This window comes from Gobio gobio (assembly GCF_949357685.1).
Source record: "Gobio gobio genome assembly, chromosome: 12".
NCBI lineage: Eukaryota > Metazoa > Chordata > Actinopteri > Cypriniformes > Gobionidae > Gobio > Gobio gobio.
In genome coordinates, this window is record NC_137105.1 from 16609979 (window position 1) to 16627920 (window position 17942).

Here is a 17942-nt window from a genome sequence, read left to right on the forward strand (position 1 = left end):
GATAGATACTGACCACTGCAGACCGGGAACACCCCACAAAAGCTGGAATTTTGGAGATGCTCTGACCCAGTCGTCTAGCCATCACAATTTGGTCCTTGTAAAAACTCACTCAAATCCTTACGCTTGCCCATTTTTTCCTGCTTCTAAAGGCTGCTACATACTCCACAAGAACAGAGAAAAAACTTCTAGCTCCCAGGGCTACCAGAACAAAATTACGTCATTTTGTTCTCGGAGCCCTGGTTTGGGAGTTCTCGCAGCTTGTTCTCGACACATCGTCTGAGCAGAACTTTTGTCTTGTAGGTGTCCGAGAACTATTGTGTGATTGGTCAGAATTTTAAAGTGGGCGGGGTTAATGCTGAGAAACGGAGATGTTCGGCACCTGCTTTTCTTGTGAAGTATGGAATGTCCAGGCCAGAACGAACTAAAGCCCTGTTTCCACCGAAATTACCAGGAACTTTTTTTCCCCCAGACCTGCTACTGTCTGCGTTTCCACTGCGGTCTAAAGTACCGTGAAGATTAGGCAAATTAGTCCAGTGATGTAGGACTGCGCGTGGCTGCTCCTCCCAGTCAGCGATGGACAATAATAATTTTTGTGCGATATTGTCTGCAACAATAACAAGTATGGAAGAGATGCAAGCAGCGCTGCTTTTGCTAGTTATGTATTGGTTTACTAAAGAGGTACTAAAATGGCGGAAAGGAGACGAGCACTGATACTAAAGCGTATTCTGAAAGCTCGTAAAGCTAGATTTAAAATAAGACAACGTATGTTGTTATCAGCTATTACGGACATTGACCGTGAGATTGCTGAGACGAACACGCGCCATCGGACAGAAAGAGCAAGACTGATATTTACTGAACGCAGAACGAACCTCGCAAGACTTTTAAAAATGCATGTGAAATAAAATGCTGCATGAGCTCAACCAATCAGCATGTTCAGCGCCCAAGTCCCACCCCCGAAAGTTCCAGAACTTTGAAAAAGTACTACCTCGCGAGCAGGGCCGTTTGGAGGGGGAAATATTTACCCGGAACTTCATTTAGACCCTGTTTCCTGCGGTCGAAACACACAGAGTACCACCCCAAAGTCCCTAGTTCCTGGGGAAAGTTCCTGCGGTGGAAGCGCGGCTTTAGTTCTTGTTCTTGCCACCTCGAGAAAACGAACAAATTTCTTTGTTCTTGCAGAGTATGTACCAAGCTTAACACATCAAATTTGAGGACAAAATGTTCACTTTCCGCCTAATATATCCCACCCACTAACAGGTGCCATGATGAAGAGATAATCTGTGTTATTCACTTCACCTGTTCACTGATTCATAATGGCATGCCTGATTGCTGTATAACTTAGAAAAATGTTTCTTATATATGTATAAGAAATGTATATTATTTCTTGTCAGTTTTGAAAATTGTTATACTGCTTAATATTTTTAAGGAAATCATTTAGCTTTTTTCAGGATTTTTTTATGTATATAAAGTTAAAAAAGACAGCATTTATTCGAAATATATATTTTTTTGAAATAACGTGAAAGTCTTAACTATCAATTTTGCTGAATAAAAGTGTTCATTTCTTTTCTTTTTTTTTTCTTTTTAACTTACCGACCCAAAACTTTTGAACGGTAGTGTGCACATGCAATGAATAAAAAAATACTGTAAAAGGTGCAAATAAACCCAGTCAAGTAGAATCTGACTTTTAGCCTGTTTTTAACAGAGGATGGCTTTGTAAACATGACATGCTTGGTTCACCATTTCACATGCCGCCATCAAGAGAATATTAATCAGTCTTAAAAGGATAATTCACCAAAAAAAAAAAAAAAACATTAGACCTCACTAACTTTCATTGTATGGACAAAAACAGTTGAAACATTCTTCAAAACATCTTTTGTGTTCTGCAGAAGAAAGAAAGTCACACAGGTTTGGAACGACATGAAGGTGAGTATAGGATGACAGTATTTATCTTTTTGGGTGAACTATCCCTTTAACACTTTAACTTACCCAAAATATAGAAAGAGCAAAAATATGTTTGTGCTAACCTACTTGAATTTTGCCTGATTTAAAGGACAATAGTTAAAAGTTTACATTATTGCATTTGCCTCCCATGTCTAAAAAGTATAAAAGTGGGGGTGGTCGAGCCGCGTTTTTGAGAACAGGGCACTATAAAGTAACGACACATTAAGTGCTTTTTCTCAAAAACGCTCATGGCAAGTGGTTCGCAGTTGTCAACTCTGGATTTGATTAGCTTATTTCTTAAGCTTTGCTGCAAAGCGACTCCACAGGCTTGTAACATACTCTTCGCAAGTACGTTAAAGGAACACTCCACTTTTTTTCCCCTAGAGTTAAATAGTTGAGTTTTACCGTTTTTGAATCCATTCAGCCGATCTTTGTATCTGGCGGTAGCACTTTTAGCAAAGCTTAGCATACATCATTGATTCTGATCAGTCCATTAGCATCTCATTCAAAAAATGACCAAAGATACTTTCAATATTTTTCCTATTTAAAACTTGACTCTTCTACAGTTACATCGTGTGCTAAGACCAAATGAAAATGAAAAGTTGCGATTTTCTACACCTATATGGCTAGGAACTACTTTCTCATTCCTGCGTAATAGTCGCGGATCTTCGCGGCCGTACCATGGCTGCAGCAGCGCACTGATATTACGCAGCGCCTGAAAGTAGCCCCCAGCTAGGTAACTTTCAATGTGACCGGCACTAAGCTCGTGTAGTTGCAGAGAAAGTTTCAGGTTTGCAGCCGACAAATTGTGTTGTGGATTTACCGGTGTGATTAGCCATGGTTCTGTGTGTTGTAAAGGGCTGTGATAGTAAGTCGAAGGTGTATACTACCACCATGTTTCACAGAATACCAACGAATCAGTGCGCCACTGCAGCCATGGTACGGCCGCGAAGATCCGCGACTATTACGCAGGAATGAGAAAGTAGTTCCTAGCCATATAGGTGTAGAAAATCGCAGCTTTTCATTTTCAGTTGGTCTTAGCACACGATGTAACTGTAGAAGAGTCAAGTTTTAAATAGGAAAAATATTGAAAGTGTCTTTGGTCATTTTTTGAATGAGATGCTAATGGACTGATCAGAATCAATGATGTATGCTAAGCTATGCTAAAAGTGCTACCGCCAGATACAAAGATCGTCTGAATGGATTAAAAAACGGTAAAACTCAACTATTTAACTCTAGGGGACTTGTAAAATGAGCCTATTTTCAAAAAAAGTGGAGTGTTCCTTTAATGCAAACACTGCAAACTAAACAAAATGTTCATACGTTGCATTCTAAGCTTTGCCACAAGGGGCGCTATAGTGCATTAGTGTAGTTTTCTTCTACTGTTATGTTTATCCCTAGCTACCTGAATAATTACCCAAGTTTAGTACCGCCTTGTGTACTTGCATAAAAGTCTTTTTCTAGCCCAACTCTCTTTTCTTCTCATAAAGACTTTCATTTTCACAGGGGCTGGCCAGCAGGAGCGGTATGAAGGCGAAACATGCGGATGGAAGCTTGCCATTCCCAACCGAAGCACTCTGCTTCACTTGTGAGCAGTGGACGACAAGGCTGTGGGCTTCAAAAATGGGCAGTGGGTAAAGCACTCTGCAGGGTTGCCTTAGTGTGCAGATGACAGCAGGCGTGTATGTGCGTGTGTGTGTTTCACTGGAAACGTGTGGCGTTTACCTTCATCTTACTAAGCAGGGTCCTTAAAGCCCTTTTCAGATCAGGGGTCTTCTCCGAGGGCGATACCGCCTGCCACTGAGAAGGAAAGGGCAGACTGAGTGCCAGAATGGCTTTCACACTTGCTGAAGGAGAATAGGGCGGCCAGGGAGCGCAAAGCGCAGAGATGTGGGGAGATGACGGGTGAGATAAGGGCGCAGGTGGGTGGTTTGCAGAGGATACTGTTGGATGTAGTGGAATGGGGCGGCAGGCATAAAGTGGAGAAAGCACTGACAAAGCTAGGTGGAGGGGAAACAGCGCTAAGGCTCACTTGCATTCAACTGCTTTGGGGAAAACAGGCCTCATGGGAAGGGATGGGTCGAGCTGTTTTTAGAAGTCAGGAGGTGTCCAGAAAAATCAAACGGGTTTCAGAACGACATGAGGGTGAATAAATTCTTTTTTTCAATAACAACAACAAGTAGATCATTGACAGTTAACTCTGTGTTTTCAAATATAAAAGTGGTGTATGAGAGAAAAGAGATCCTAAAAAAATAACTTTTGTAGTCGGTTTTTTAATCTGTTTCCTGAAAACTGTTTGTGTATAATAAGATGTGCCTTCACATGCTTCAGAAACATAATTATACGAGTTTGTCACATTCAAGTGCTTTTTGTTGGATAGAATATTAAGTAATGTAAGCTAAAAATGCATTGGAGATTTAGAATTAAATGTACAGTCTTACACCGTGTCCTAACTAGATGCGATGCGATAAGATTCCAGCGTCAAGCAACTTGTCTGTCCACACCAGACACGACAATGAGATGCGACAGTCAATCAAAAACCACAGCCAATCAGAACAGCTTGTGGGCGGGCTCTCGCGGCAGGTGTAGCTATGGCACCAGAGATTAATCTTGACGGCACTCGCAAGGAAAATAATAAGTACTTAATCAAATTCACAAATATTACACCATTTAAAAACATTACTAAAAATACATACTAAGTTACTAAAACAATCTTTGTCATAGAATTTACTTGTTTGAACGTTCTTGTTTCCATTTGTTTAATTTCAAGATCTGAGGTGAATTATCCATTGTTGCTTTTAGTGCGACTACGTTACAAAGCTGGGAGCACTTAATGATATTCAGAGTCACATTACACGCTTTAAAATTAAATAAAGCAAATAAGCACTTCCTGAGATTATCATTGGCGTGTTTTGTGTTGTTGTTCCAGCCGTGACGTCGCAGGAATAGAAACATTGATGGAAAAGCTACCTTTTATCACATGTTGCGGCATCGCATGTAGGTAGGACACGGTGTTATTCATTGAAAACCATAAACTTTATCTGTGCTATTGTACACGTTATCTAGATAGTCAGCTTGATTTTGGTCAAATAAATGCTATTTCTATTGTGTAAATTGCATACAATATGTATCAAATGGTCAATAATAATAATAATAATTTGTTACAATTATATAGCGCTTTTTCTAGGAACTTAAAAAGCTTTACATGGGGGGGGGGGGTCTCTTCAACCACCACCGATGTGCAGCATCCACCTGAATGATGCGACGGCAGCCATATTGCGCCAGAATGCCCACCACACACCAGCTTATAGGTGGAGAGGAGACAGAGTGATGAAGCCAGAAGCCACTGGGCAAATGTATGGCCAGGATGCCGGGGTAACACCCCTTCTCTTTATCAAAGTACATCATGGGATGGGATTTTTACTCGGTTTAACATCTCATCCGAATGACGGTGCTTATTGACAGTATAGTGTCCCCATCACCCGGGTGTTAGTACCCACATAGACCACAAGTTGAGCGCCCCCTGCTGGCTTCACTAACACCTCTTCCAGCTGCAACCTAGTTTTCCAGGAGGTCTCCCATCCAGGTGACTAGGTCAACCCTGTTTAGCTTCAGTGGGAAACCAGTCTTGGGCTACAGGGTGATATGGCTGCTGGCAATATTGTGACAGCAGGAGAAAGCAATGTAGATTTTAATGGAAAAACTAATAAAATGAATACAACCGTCACTACAGCAATAGTTCTCTCCTCCACCATGTTTAAAGTTTACGGCCCGCCCAACTTGGAAACTCGGGTATCAAAATGGTCTACAAGTTTCAAAAACGACTTGTAGGGTTATTCATGCCCAGTTTCCGATAAGAAAACTCCTATAGCATGTGAAGTCAGCTCAAATTGAATCCTCATGGATACTATAGCTTGCTGGACATGTGTCGTGACGTCCCTGCATAGTGCAAATCTGGCATTGATGTGATGAGGTAATGAAGATACCACTGTCCTGATTCCTCCATCGTGACTCACCTCTCTATCAAACTGAGAGAGTGGCGCTTCGCCCACATCCATCCCCCCTCCTGACGACAGCGAGCTCTCTGATGGTGACGTCATGGTCTGACGTTTAGAGCTGTAGCTGCTGCTCGACAGCTCCCTCCTCAGTGCGCTGCCGTTCTGAGAGGAGGTCCCTGATAGAGAGGACAAGAAAGAAGCTGGTTGGAAATGAAACGCATGGAAATCTGATAAGTATAACAGCGTGCGTGTACTTACGCATTCCTAGACCGCTGCTTGCGCTCATGGAACGCCCAGGTTCGGCTCGGTTTTTGGTGATTGAGGGGATGCTGACGGATCCGCTGAACCCGGCACGATTGTCCTGAGCACGCACATTCTACAGGTTACACAGAGAAACACCACACACACAGAGAACAGGGACACACAAGCATGCAATGAGTGAGACAAACGTGACTGGATGAAAACAAACTATGGGTTTCAATATAATGATCTTTATGATGTCATGTTGCTATTAATACAGGATGCATAAATGACCCATGACACATCAATAAATGTAGAGAGAAGACAGTGTCACATGATCCTTCAGAAATCATTCAAATATGCTGATTTGTTGCTAAAAAACACATTTCATATTGTTGTAAATGTTGAAAACAGTTGAGCTGCTTAATATTTTTGCTGAAACATTTGTGGATCCCATTCAGGATTCTTTTATTCAAAAGAACAGCAATTACTTGAAATAGAAAGCTTTATAAATGTCTTTACAGTTACATTTGATCACTTTAATGCATCCTTGCTGAATAGAAGTATTAAGTTTTTTTTTTTTTTTTTAAATGTACAAAGCAAAACAAGGTTGTAAAAGTATATTCCAAATTCAATACAAGCCAAGATCAAATCAAGAGCATTTGTGAATATGTTGATTACCACAAAAAAACATTTTGATCCGTTTTCTGTGAAAAAAGCAAAAATTAAGCTTACATTGATGCACTTAGAGTGTAAGTGAATGGGGGCAATTTTTGGAGGATTGAAAAGCTTATTTTCTAAATATACTTAATTCGTTCCGCCGTTAAAACGTGTACATTATTAGTTACACATTAAATGTAAATAAGCATATAAAACTAAAATCATGTCAACATGCATATTGTTTACATTTTGACAAATTGGCCACTTTCACTTCCAATGTAAGTGCCTGACTTACAATTGAAGCAATGGTTATCTTTCCTTTTTTATAGAAAAGGAGTGAAATATATTGTTGTAGTACTCAACAGTATGCCACAAATGCTGTGGATTGATCTTAACATGTACTAAACCCAGAATATTCTTTTAAAAGATGAGCCTCTCACCATTGGCAGATCTCGGAGGATCTGCATTCCATCTCCAGGCCCCATATGAGCCACGTGGTTAAAATTAGTGGGATTTGAGATCAGTTTGCTCCTCCTCTCAGGATCTTTCAACATTTCTCTGCAAACACACACACATCAGTTAATATAATAGCCTTACAATTGTCATATGAACTTTGTCTGTAACCGTTTCATTAAAGCTGCAGTCCGTAACTTTTTTTGGTTAAAAAATTATCCAAAATCAATTTCTGAGCAAGTACACAACAAGCCAGTATCCAAAACTATCTCCTTACCGTAGCTTCATTCACAACGGTAAGCTTGTTATAATGTGTTATTAGAGTGGTATGGTGGATTTCTGCGGGACCGCATGTTCTTCAGCGGATCATTTATAACCTTTTCTCGCAGCAGCTGGAGTAATTAAACCTATCATTTTGATGGTAGATTGTAATCCAGAAAGCCCCAAATGACATAATCAGTGACAAATGGAGATTAACCCTTTGTCAAAAGCAAAAGATTAGACTGTACAGAAATTGAAATCTACAGGTAATGCTAATACACTCTATATACACGTAGTCACGCAATGCTAATGCTGTTAACATTAACAATTTGAGAACAAAGTATAACAATAATAATAATTTGGATGGTTTGATGTTATACGAGCGATCGTTAGATTTAATCGCCGTTGGTAGTGCGATTTTTTGTAATGTTTTGTTCCCAAAAGCGGCAGACATGTTACTTACTTATTCAGATGACATTTCCCGATGAAAATTTGTATTTAGGTTATACTCCCAGACCAAGAATCTGTGATTCTGAAGTACAGTATCCACACCGGTGCGCTGACTGACAGCAAAGCTGCACATACTCCTCAAAACATTAGATTCATCTGTGCTGAGGAGCCGTGCTGATGCACAACTTGCGTACAGATGATAACTCCGCAAATAACTGCAATTGCACGTTTCAAACAGAGATGGCGACACCGAGGCAAAATTTACGGACTGCAGCTTTAAAAGTGCATTCTTTGAACTAACATCCCAGCTCTGCTAGTCTTTTCAGCACAGTAGTGTGTGTGTGTGTGCGTGCGTGCGTGCGTGTGTCAATTACTTCCTCTGCAGCAGTCTCTCCTCCTCAGGAATACGGAATGAGAATCGTCTCTTGTTGCTCATGTTGCGTACCATCTGCTTCCTGCTGTTATCACACACCTCAGGCACCACCAGTTCGTCCCCCTCTAAACACACACAAATAATGCATTATCAGACATATTATTCAAATCTGAATAATTCATTATTTCAAACATCAACACCCAACTCAAGATTAATGCATTTCACTGAATTATGGAGTCACTGCTGTTACCTGCAGTCTTGTTTCTGAAGTAGAAGAGTCTAACAGTTTCTAAGCCCAGGAGATTCAAAGAGCCATCCATGTTCAACGGCCGGACCTGCACAGAGTCAGTGAGATCCTGGGTTTATTGATTAATTCATAAGATGACTCATTCAATAAAATTGATTTTTTTGTCTTCATTGCATTATATATATATATATATATATATATATATATATATATATATATATATATATATATATATATATATATATATATAAGATATATATATATATATATGAACATTTATTAAAATGTATATATTTAGATTTTATTAAATGTATTAATTTAGAGATGGCAGTAATTTATTAACACTTGTTATCTGAGAGAATGTTTAAAATTGCATGTACTTGAAATATTTATAAAATATAAATCTACTTAATATGTTTATTTTTATTAATTTTTATTAATAAATATTTTTTGCAAGTTAAAGCAATGTGTTATTAGTGTTTACATTTTTTTAAATCGATGTCCTATGCTCACTCACCAAGGCTGCATTTATTTGATTAAAATACAGTAATATTGAGAATTATTATAATTTAATATTAGAATGTTATAATTATAATATATATTATATCTCAAAATGTAATTTGTTCCTGAGAAGACAAAGCTGAATTTTCAGCTCCAGTCTCCAGTGTCACATAATCTTTCAGAAATTCTAATTGGCTCATTTTTTGCGCAATAATTTATTATCATCAATTTTGAAAACAGTTGTGCTGCTTAATATTTTTGTGGAAACTGTAATTTGTTTTTTTGGTCAGGATTCTCTGATCAACAGAGTATTCAAAAGAACAGCATTTTTTGTAACAATGTAAAAGTCGTTACTGTAGCTTGGACTGTGTCCTTTCTGAGTAAATTCATCAAAAAATCTTACTGACCTCAAATTTTTGCAACAGTTGTTCATTTATTATAGTTTGATATCTGAAACATTTCTGAAATCGAAAAAAGCAAACCTTTTTAAGCGGAATGCTCTGAATCCATTCCATAGTGTTCACATCAAACACATCCACTGCATTTTCACTGTAGACTGACAGGTAGGGGGCGTTGTAGCCTGCGAGATATAAAACAGCCACAAGGTCAATCCAACCAAACCTTTTCACTGCTACACCATTTAAGTAGAAGATTAACCTCTTTCTACTCACAGCAGGCGGTGGGCGTCGCGGGCCACATCAGCTCCTGTTGGCGTGAGCGTCTGCCATGTGTGTCCACGTACACTGCAATTTTGCTGAAGCAGAGCAGCATTTCTTTATTGGTGATTTCCACTGCGCAAACGGCATCCAGGTTGTCAGCCTTAATAAACGCCAATGTGGGGTCATCTGGATGGAGTAAGCTGACCGGAGGCATTTCTCCATACAAACTGTACCGCATGAAGCCCGCTTGGTAGCCTACACATAATTGCTGGCTGAACATCGCCATCCACTGGACAGTTCCTGGAGCCTGAGATTTAGAAAGGGCTGTTGATATTGCTGTGCATCTAATCTAATGAGTATGAACACTAATTACATCTGCATATACTTGATCTGAAAAAAATAATGAGAGGTTTTGAATACTGTACTTGTATGTCCATGAGATGGCAGTGGCGAGATTTGCTCTTGCTAATTTCGAAGCAGGAGATCTGCCGTTTAATGGCGAGGCAGAAGCAGGTGCCATTGCGCACCACACCGGACACCAGCGCCTGGCAGTTTTTAGTATCTGCCACCTTATTCTTGTCGACCTCCCTCCCGTCGAACCCCGCCATGGGGACCAGACACACTTGTCGGTTCCTGCCCGAGATGACGGCCAGGAGGTGCTCCGTGGGCATCAGTTCTATGTGATGCACTTTCTTAATATCACCCACGCGAACGATTTCTAGCAGAAAGACAACAATGTTCAGTGGATGTTGGTCTTGCATCAGTTTAAATGTGTATGTGGTTCAATAACAATAGTGCTAAATAGTTTTTAAAAATGCATCACAATGAGCCACAAAATAAAGAAAAAACTGTTCAAACTTACAAATCATTCATTTTGATAGTTTACAACCTTTAATAGATTTGAAATGTCTGACTGCTCTAACAAATAGAGAAAAATAGGGTGGGAAAAAACTAAAGCATTAATTTAGCTGCTTTTATCTAATGAAAGGTTTACTCAGACAGATGACAGATAATGGTTATTTTTAGTCCAGCCTGAGTTAAACATTTTCAGTCATGCTCTATTTTAGTCTGTTGTTTTCATTTTCCAAAAAATTAAATAAACGTCTAGCATTCCAATGCAATAGACCCATTATTTTTTCTGTCAAAATGATGGAGAGCATGTCAATGTTTTTAACATTTGGAAATTGCAGTAATTTTAACTCAACTTCTGAGTAAACTTATTACCCTGAAGCAACCTGGTATATCTCATATATCAGCATTTCTGGGGTTTGAAACAACCAAATTTGCAGTTACCAGTCCAGATTTTTGACCACTAAACCACACAACCAAGCTTATTAGACAATGGAGAAGTAAAAAGATTAGTGATTGAAGTTTTACCATCTTTAGTGACGTGGATGACGAACAGGCCCTCCTCATTCCCCAAAGCAACCCGCTCATGATCTAGACACAATCAAACAGTTTTGGTTAAACTCTAGGTAAGGGTATTAGTATTTGCTCTTTAACATAGCACTGATCGGACAAGAGTTTTGAGTCTCTGTACCTATAATAGCAGCAGTTTGGGTGGTTTTGATGAGAGGAAGTGTGCTGTCGTAGGCTTCTTTAGGCACATAGACGAAACGCTCCTTCAGCTTGTTTTTCCTCAGGATGCGTTGCAGCTCGTTCAGAGCGCACACCCACTTCGTCCTCTCTTGCTCGTTGTCAGCCAGCATCAGGATACACGTCTTCTGACTGGAGGAGGTGGACAGCTGAGATGCTGTTACCTGTGGAATGAATGCACTGTATAAAAGGCAATTCAAAAATGAAATAACTAAAGACTGCCTAAGGCAATAGTGAGTCAAGTCGCTTTTATTTGATTTATTTTAAACGCCTGTTTGCGCTTACCCTAAGAATACAGGGGATATCCTTCTTGTTTGCATGAATGACATCAGACTCCAGAACCGAGCTGGCGGAAAACTCTTCATCCCTGCTCAGAATAGAGAGTCAAGCACAATATATTGAAACATCTCATGACATATTTGACTTATTTGAGCATCACATTTGAACGAACACCTCTCTCACCTCATGTCGATGACCTGGCTAACTATGACACCAGGCTGGGCACCTTTCCCTTCTCCAAGCTCATACAGGAAGAGTTTGAAGTCACAAACCACTGCCCAGACCCTCTGCCAGCCCCTTTTCACCCCTGTGGGCTTTGGCACCTGGAAAAGACAAAAAAACTTTGTGGCCAAAAGTGTACATCCACACAATGAACAACTATGGAAAAAGCAGTATGTGCCAATTTCAGAAGACCCTAAATAAAGACAGAGTAGCCAATAGTGAAGAAAATGGAACAGATCCAATCTTACCCTAAGATGCCCCTCATATGCAGTCCCAATGCCCTTCTGAGTATCAATTCCCAATTTGCCCTTTGTTTGGTCTGGTGCGACGGGGCACACAGAGGGGGCTTTATCAGCACAGGTGACGTGACAGGAGAAGTTGCAGACTGAAAGGAAAGATGGTGAACACAGGTGAATATTACTGAGCATTTTGTCAATACGGCATCCTGGGATTGGGGCATATTCATTAAACCAATGTGAAAGGAAAGGTTCACCCTTATTTTATTCCAAACCAGTATGACTTTATTTCTTCGGTGGAACACAAAAGGGACAATTTCAAAGGATTATACTGGTTATCCTTGGGCGTTCCTCTGAAGAAATAAAGTCATGCGGGTTTGATCATCTCAAAAACTAAAAAGGTCATATTCACTGTTGTCATAATTCACATATCACACCCAGCTTTCATTTCTCTTCTGTTGTCCTCACCTTCACAGGTGCAGCCCTGACGTATAAGCCCCACCATGAGAGAGGTGCACTGATTACATTTGGTGGGAATGGTGAATGACTTCACAACAAACTGGTGCGCCTTGGGCTGTGGAGCAGAGAACATCAGCGATGTAACCCATTTCCATAGATGTCCCAATTGAAACAGTCAAGCATTTAGACAAACGCTGGACAATAAGAGTATTGTATCGTGTGCTATAGAAATTTTGTACAAGTCATTTTAAATCACAGTAACAGTACATATTGTCCTATTGTACAAGTTTTTTGGGGGTAATCTACTACTTTAAAGGAACACGCCGACTTTTTGGGACTTTATCTTATTCCCCATATCCCCCAGAGTTAGATAAGTCCATACATACCATTCTCATCTCCGTGCGTGCCATAACTCTGTCCGACGCACCCACCACTAGCCTAGATTAGCACAAAGACTGGAGGTAAATGGCTCTAGCTAGCCTACTGCTCAATAAGTGACAAAATAACTCCAACATTTTCCTATTTACATGTTGTGATGTGTATACTTACATTGTGTTCTAAGACTGAAGGAAAATTAAAAGTTGTAATTTTCTAGACCGACATGACTAGGAACTATACTACAATTCCTGCGTAATGATCAAGGAATTTTACTGCCATACCATGAGTGCAGCGGCGCAATGATATTATGCAGCACCTGAAAATAGGCTAACTTTCATCAACATAACCAATAACCAATGTGTAACAGACCTCATTGTGATTTCTTGTCATTTGTTTTTTGTGTATATTTTTGACATTTCTGTGTGTTTAAATAGGTTTAAGGTCTGCATTATCTGTCTTAATAAGTAGGGACTTTTATTTTGACGGATGTTGTAGTCCACGGAAAGATAGTGAGAGCTTGCGGTTCATCGGAGTGGTTAAGCAGATTTAAAGTTTGCAGTTTGTTAAGCTACCCCCGAAAAGGCATAAGGTGTGTATGTGCTTGTTTACTGTCATCTGTAATGAGTATTTTTGTGTATTTTGTTGTATGTTAATGATAATGCTATGAAGAGAGAGAGTTTGTGTACGAGGTGTTAATGCGCACTTCTTTGCTTTATTTGTTCAGATCTTACAGTGATTTTTTGGAGATCAAACGGTTTCAATAAACTCAATGACACATCAGTAAAGTCTGGCCATCATTCGGACAGGGTCCACTACACAATCTGCTTGCACAGAGAGCGCTGGGGACTATTATCAGGTGCTGCATAATATCATTGCGCCACGGCACTCATGGTACGGCTCAAAGTTCCTTTATCATTACACAGGAATGAGAGAATAGTTCCTAGCCATATCAGTCTAGAAAATTGCAAAATTTTATTTTCCTTCGGTCTTAGTACACGACGTAACTATACACATCACAACATGTAAATAGGAAAATGTTGGCGTTATTTTGTCACTTATTGAGCAGTAGGCTAGCTGGAGCCATTTACCTCCAGTCTTTGTGCTAAGCTAGGCTAGCAGTGAGTGTGTCAGACAGAGTTATGGCACGCACGGAGATGAGAATGGTATGTATGGACTTATCTAACTCTGGGGGATATGGTGAATAAGCTAAAGTCCCAAAAAGTTGGTGTGTTCCTTTAAATATACTTAAAGCAGTTCTGCGACACAAACGTATAGAGCAGTACAATTTATACCGTTGTGACATAAATAGTCAGATATCGGCATACCGGCCAGATCAACTCTAAAATGTAGATTTTTTGTGTTACCTTAGGTGATGAGTGTCCCAAGCTCCCATAGCCTGATCTGCCGGTTGGAGTCTGAAGACTACGTGACGAATGGTCAATCAACTAGGAGAAGGACACACCAACATATCAGAGCATTTTATTATATAAACAAAGATTATGGTAAGAGTTCACTCACGTAAGTATAAATCCACTTAAAATGAAGAGTCATCATTTACTCATGTCCTTACAAACCTGTATGACTTTCATTATTCTGTGCAACACAAAAGCATAAATGCCGGATACAGGCTGGATCACTTTATTTATGGAAAAGAGTGGCCAGTACATCTGCTTTTGTGCTTCACAGAAAAAAATAGCATATTGGTTTGGATTCGGAATGAGTAAATACTAAAAGGATTTTCATTTTTGGGTGGACTATCCCTTTAAGAGTCCAAATGATACCTCAATAGGCTCCATGTCACTGGCGGTGGACGGGGAACGTGAGCGTGATATACGGCGAGATCTTGAGTCTTCATCTCGTGATGGCGTATTGGAGGGAGTGAAATCTGCCGAGTCGAGCTAAGAAGCAAAAAGATGGTAATCATCTTTACTAAAAGTGTCATATGTCACAGACCATGACATCAAAAGAACATGCCACCATGCAGAGCGAAACAAACTCACAGCGGTATATTAAGCCCATAAAGCTTATCATGACAATAACACTTTTACTGGAATTACACCCTCTAAGCAGAACAAAGCAAGTGCATCCAGGCTCCAAGCCAATGAGAAAAAGGCACAATATATCCACTACACAGAGACCACACACCAACTACACATGCAAGACGGAATGAAGGGCAAAAAACCGCACGGGAAAAAACACACAAACGCATGGAACTACATGGAAACAATATATACACACTTTATGAGGGTCTTACATTAAAGTGATCTGTAAAGGATTAGTTCACTCAAACGTGAAAATTCTGCCATCATTTGCGCAGCATGAAGTCTTTGGAAACCTGCATGGCTTCTGTATAATTCTTCAACAAATAATTGAACTACTGTTCAAATGTTTGGGGTTGGCAAGGTTTGTTAATGAAGTAGTATCTTATGCTCATCAAAGCTGTGAAATATCACAATTTAAAGTAAACTTTTTCTAATAGAATTCATTTTCAAATGTAATTTATCCAGTGATATAGCTGAATTTCAGCAGCCATTCCTCCAGTGTCACATGCTCCTTCAGAAATCATTCAAATATGCTGACATTATCAATGTTGAAAACAGCTGTGCTGCTTAATATTTTTGTGAAAACCATGACTTTTCAGCCATTTCTGATTAATAGAAAGATCACAAGAACAGTATTTATTAGAAATAGAAATCTTTAGTAGCATAATAAAATCTGTCAGTTTAGATCAATTTAAAATTCAATGCATCCATGTGGAATAAAAATATCTTACTGATCCCAAAAATTTGAATGGTAGTGTACTTCCCTTTTTCCTCATATACAAAGCTATCCTATAGCTTCTTTTTGTAGTTTGACAGTCTTTGTATGGAAAAGAAGAGAGTAAAATTCTTACTAATTTCTGTGAACCATGGTAGAAAGTAAGCCATGATTGTTTGGATCGACTTGAGGGTGAGTAAATAATGAGAAATGTAAATTTTTAAGTAAACAACCTTTATACACCTTATTTTTGTCTTTAGAATCTTTATACATGAGCAAAAGCTAAAATTAGATCCAAATATTGAGCCACGTAAATAAATTCTATATCCTTCCATTTAAAAGGGCTTTTAAAATGTACCATAAAAGCACATGGTATGGAAAATAAACCACCAAGTTAAATTTACCAACCCAGACAATAACCCGGTTTCTCTGAAGTATATTATATAACACTTCAATCACATATATGGTAAACATGCATTTGGACGGATGAAAAAGTTTCCCAAACACATTCCAGATGCATTTAAGCATTAACGGTCTCATGCAATGCAGACATCACCACAATCAGCTGCCACCGATGCAGTTTGCAAAACAAGCCATCACAACCACTGGAAAAAATATGACGGGGGGGGGTTTACTGTTACGTAGGACAAAAGCGGGTCTTACACGTCTGGTTTTGCTTCCAAGACCAAAAGAGGGTGACCGCTTCATATGGAGAGAGAAAGAAGAAAATGAGAAGAGAGTCAAACATCATGTGCAATGTCAGCTGGATAGGATAAAGGTCTGGGACGGCAGGCAGGAAAACAGAGGGAAGGGAATGAGGGCAGGTAAGAACACGTCTAATCTGCGGATGGATTTCTGAGTATAGTTTACATGCACAAAGGAATCACTTCACATGAAAGAACTCCAAGGAGTCACTACCACAAGAGACTGAGGTGGATGTAGGATCAGTAAAACATAACATCGGTAGAATGTGAAATCAATTCAATACTGAAAAGTATCAATAAAAAGGATTTGTGTAGTGAAAAATGCTTATGTAAATACTTTATGTCCCAATTTGTCTGTGCTGTGAATTTTTATGCTATTAGCTTAGCAACATGCTAATTTCAAACTCAATTGAGTTGAGTTTCCTGTTGTATTCAGACATTATTCCTGTGGGAGTTCCATAACGGGAGTAGGTCTGCTTTTAAATGTGTAAAACGTACGTAAAAAGACATTAATGCACTATAACATGGCTAAATGAGAACTTACATCTTCCCAAAATTCAACTAAAGAAGACGAAGAGGAAGAAAATGAGTCCTGATTGACAACAGAATGAAAAAAACAAAAACAATAACCATACATAATTATGACAGGAAATAATAAAAACAGATCAGGAGGTATCAGAAGAATACAGAAAACTAAAAAACAAAGGAATGATGAAAATGATTTCTTTTGAAACCAAAGTGACCCTCTATGCAGATGTTCTCATGAACAACACCTGGGATCTCAAACTTACATCAAACTGATCCAGAGCAGAAGTGGGCGCGTTGAGGAATGCCAAGAAGGAATTCTGTGAATCCTGATGCTTCACACCTACAAATGACAGAATCTTATTAAAATATTAAACTATTAAAATCTCAAAAAGAACTGTTGTTATTATGTGACACTGTAAAAAGCAATGCTGCATAGATTATGTGGATATTTGATTGTCACCAGTGTTGTTATTGTTACCGAAAATAATTTTTGTTCATTGAAATAAGGCGGATATACAATTAGAAAAACATAAAACTTCAGTGCATGTTATTTGCCATACAAACATTTCATTTTTGTTTAAATACTTAAATTACAAAAATAATAAACTGCAATAAAAATGAAAAAAAGGAAAAAACTAATAAATTACAAAATCTCTCTAATTAAAATATGTAAATAACATGAGTGTCACCTCTTCTCAGCCTCAGCTCCTCTGTCTCCTTCCTCAGCCTCTCAATTTCTGCCAGCAGCTCCTGGTTTCTACTTTCGGATTCTTGCAATTTGCTGCGAGACAAAAATAACAGACCGAAAACTGTGTCACTCTATTTAAATTCACCTCATTCGAGGAGAGTGTGAACAAAATAAACCAAGTTCAGCTAAGTTCAGCCTATTCACCCAATCAAAAAGAGAAGTGAATCTCAAAACTATTCACAATTGTGAAACAAAAAAAACTTTAAATCAAATCAGCAAACAACATCTCTGCGGTTTAAGTAAAGTTTAGCA

The 17942-nt window shown here is 39.0% G+C and overlaps 1 protein-coding gene across 7 annotated transcripts in view; it reads right to left on the reverse strand.

Moving 5' to 3' along the window:
• cdc42bpab (CDC42 binding protein kinase alpha (DMPK-like) b) overlaps positions 1–17942 on the reverse strand; it is an 80128-nt gene that overhangs the window by 3163 nt on the left and 59023 nt on the right. For 2 of the 7 annotated variants that reach the window (XM_079831859.1, XM_079831862.1), the window contains exons 20-40: positions 17632–17723; positions 17206–17282; positions 16959–17006; positions 16374–16412; positions 14735–14851; positions 14318–14398; positions 12585–12690; positions 12129–12265; positions 11842–11981; positions 11665–11746; positions 11324–11543; positions 11161–11223; positions 10209–10501; positions 9796–10090; positions 9607–9704; positions 8627–8711; positions 8378–8501; positions 7280–7397; positions 6198–6315; positions 5958–6115; positions 3667–3741 (exon numbers count right to left, since the gene is read on the reverse strand). In XM_079831859.1, coding sequence (XP_079687985.1) covers positions 3667–3741; positions 5958–6115; positions 6198–6315; positions 7280–7397; positions 8378–8501; positions 8627–8711; positions 9607–9704; positions 9796–10090; positions 10209–10501; positions 11161–11223; positions 11324–11543; positions 11665–11746; positions 11842–11981; positions 12129–12265; positions 12585–12690; positions 14318–14398; positions 14735–14851; positions 16374–16412; positions 16959–17006; positions 17206–17282; positions 17632–17723 — 2566 coding nt within the window. The remainder of the gene's footprint in view (positions 1–3666; positions 3742–5957; positions 6116–6197; positions 6316–7279; positions 7398–8377; positions 8502–8626; positions 8712–9606; positions 9705–9795; positions 10091–10208; positions 10502–11160; positions 11224–11323; positions 11544–11664; positions 11747–11841; positions 11982–12128; positions 12266–12584; positions 12691–14317; positions 14399–14734; positions 14852–16373; positions 16413–16958; positions 17007–17205; positions 17283–17631; positions 17724–17942) is intronic. The other 5 variants (XM_079831860.1, XM_079831863.1, XM_079831861.1 and 2 more) reach the window with 5 other exon arrangements.